Raw genomic sequence first — 2588 nt, 5'->3', positions numbered from 1 at the left:
TTACTCAGGTTCTGTGCAGCTCGTACAACAGATGTTGAGATCGTCGCATGAGATCTTGTTCTCTATCTCGGCTTTCTCGCCTTCCCGGAGTTTCATGAGCGTGTGTCGATTGGTTTGCATTGTAACAGAAGAGGAGATGGATGGTATTGTCTTGGTCTCCTCCTGCTCCTGCTCCTGCTCCTGCTCCTGCTCCTGCTCCTGCTCCTGCTCCTCTTCCTGCTTCCTGCTTCCTGCTTCCTGCTTCCTGCTTCCTGCTTCCTGCTTCCTGCTTCCTGCTTCCTCCTCCTCCTCCTCCTCCGTCACCTTTTCTTCAACCACCACCGCCAACACTTCCTCCTCTTCCTCCTGCTCCTCTTCCTGCTGCTCCTGCTCCTCTTCTTCTTCCTGCTCCTGCTCCTCCTGCTCCTCCTTCTCCTTCTCCTCTACCTATCTATCTACCACAAGCTGACACTTCTCCAGCTCTTTCTTCCGCCGTGTCTCCTTGCGAAGAGGACTCCCCCCCCACGAACTTTGTGCGTGAGATGCGGCGAGGAGGCGGCAGGCTGAATCCTGTTGCTGTCAGTTGATCGACTTCATCGGAGACGACAACGAAGATCGTGCGAGGAAGTTTGGGAACGAGCTGATGCAACAATACATCTCCAAGATGCCCAACAGAGATTCAAACTTGCAGGACACAAGGGTCGCCATGATCGAGAGACTGATCGAGGAAGCAACCACAATCGCTGAGCTCACGATGGGACGGGGGGAGAAGGTGAGAACATTGGGAAGTGAAATGTATTCAGTTTGAGATGTTTTGTGTTGTTTGCGCTTTTGACGTCTTTCTCTCTGACGTTCAACTGGGTCTGTGTGAGATTGTAGTATTTTTTGTTTTCATTGTGAAGGGGGTGAAAGGTTTAAACAGATGGTGCAAGGAACAGCTCTCGAACAAAAGAAGGTGAAAAAGCAAGAAGAGCAGAAAGGATTCCATCCAACAGAGAGAAAGTCAAAAGAGAAGAAAAAGAGGCAGAAGAAACAATAATTGAAAGCACGGGGGAGAAAACTTCTCACACTGAGAAAGGATCCATCTTACAAACCTGATGCAACGAATCAGAGAAAATCATAAAGACAACAACGACATGTTGTCAAGATTCTCGTCATGTCTCAAAGTGAAACACACCGGACATGTACTGTTGTCCCTCAACCAACGATCAATGCAATCTTTGTGGAACTGATGCAAACAAGGCCTGGCAGGTAGTGAGGAGATAGAGAATGGAGGGGGGAGGGAAGGGCGAGAAGGAGGGAGGACAAGGGAGAGGGAGGAGAGGGGCAGGGAGGAGAAGGGCGAGGGGCGAGGGGTCAGGGGGGACGGAGGCAGTGGAAGAAGGGAGAAGAGAGAAGGGAGGAAAAGGGAGGAGGTAAGAGGGGAGGAGGAGGCCTGTGGTCCAGTCAGTCAGTCAAGGAAGGGTCTCACAAGATTCGAGCTTGATCGCTGACGTTGAGCGGGTCCAGACAGACGGTGCAGGGCGGCGCCTTGCTGCCTTCAGCGACGCTGCTGGGTCGTCAGCAGCTGCTGCGGGTTGAGGAGAAGTTTACGTGTAGCAAGGGAGGCGATCGATGCGATCCTGCAGTAATGTAAGGAGGAACCAGATGGAGGACAGGGGGAGAGAGGAGGAGGAGGAGGAGGAGGAGGAGGAGCGAGAGCGGGTGGTGGCGTCGGCAGAGGAGTGGAGGAGGATATGACTGTGGAGGGAAAGGTGGTAGAGGCGATGATGCTGGAGGAAGACGAGGCTGGAAGGACTGGTAGGGAGGGTGGGGAAATGGAAGGATGGAGAGGGAGGAGCACGAGCACGAGCACGAGCACGAGCACGAGCAAGAGCACGAGCAAGAGCAGCAGCAGGGGCAGGAGCAGGAGGTTGGAGTTCCGACCTGATTGGCTCCTCTGCTCCTTCCAGCCGCCTCATCGAGGGAGAGGAGAGCTTCATAGTCGTTGGACGTGAAGTCTTGCGAGCACTTCAAGAGATGCGCACGAGGAGGAAGCAAACCTCGGTTGATGAGAGAAAGACGAAGATGATCCTGGGAGATGTTTCCAAGATTTCTGCATGTAACAAACATTCACTTCCTCCTCCTTCCCCCCTCCTCCTTCCTCCACTTCCCTCGACTCTCCCTCCCTCCCCCCTCTCCTTCTCTGCATCCATCCCTTCCTCCCAACAAGACCACATCCCTCCCTCCTCTCCTCAACCCACCTTCCCCAGTACGGCAAGACTCGCATCTCACTGGCGTCCTCCCCGAACATTCCTAGAGCGCAGCACCAGCATCGTCACAGTCATGTCAGAGGCAGCAGGAGAGTTACGTCGGAGCCGCCGCTGCCTCTCAGCCTCTAATCGTATTCGCATCGAAATCATCCCCAACGACATTATGGTCCCTGCCGCACACGATCACAACCACGTCGCCTCCCCCCTTCCATCCTCTCTTCCCCTTCCCCTCCTCTCTTCCTCTCCTCTCTTTCCCTCCTCTCCTCTCTTCCTCTCCTTCCTCTCCTCTTCCCTCCTTCCTCTCCCTCTCTCCCCCTCCCCACTCCTCCTCCCTCCTCGTCCTCCTCCACTCCTACC

At 54.6% G+C, this 2588-nt stretch overlaps 1 protein-coding gene across 1 annotated transcript; it reads right to left on the bottom strand.

Moving 5' to 3' along the window:
* Positions 1–1043: 1043 nt before the first annotated feature.
* On the bottom strand, positions 1044–2272 carry GUITHDRAFT_142140 (hypothetical protein; the record flags this gene model as incomplete). Its single annotated transcript, XM_005828139.1, has 7 exons — positions 1044–1073; positions 1157–1223; positions 1451–1528; positions 1573–1601; positions 1906–1979; positions 2022–2074; positions 2223–2272. The coding sequence occupies 7 exons, from the start codon at positions 2270–2272 to the stop codon at positions 1044–1046; spliced, it is 381 nt and encodes a 126-aa protein (XP_005828196.1).
* Between the last annotated feature and the right edge of the window lie 316 nt (positions 2273–2588).

This window comes from Guillardia theta (genome assembly GCF_000315625.1).
Source record: "Guillardia theta CCMP2712 unplaced genomic scaffold GUITHscaffold_61, whole genome shotgun sequence".
Taxonomy (NCBI): domain Eukaryota; class Cryptophyceae; order Pyrenomonadales; family Geminigeraceae; genus Guillardia; species Guillardia theta.
Note: the sequence above shows the minus strand (reverse complement) of the source record. Positions and strands in the feature narration are given on the sequence as shown.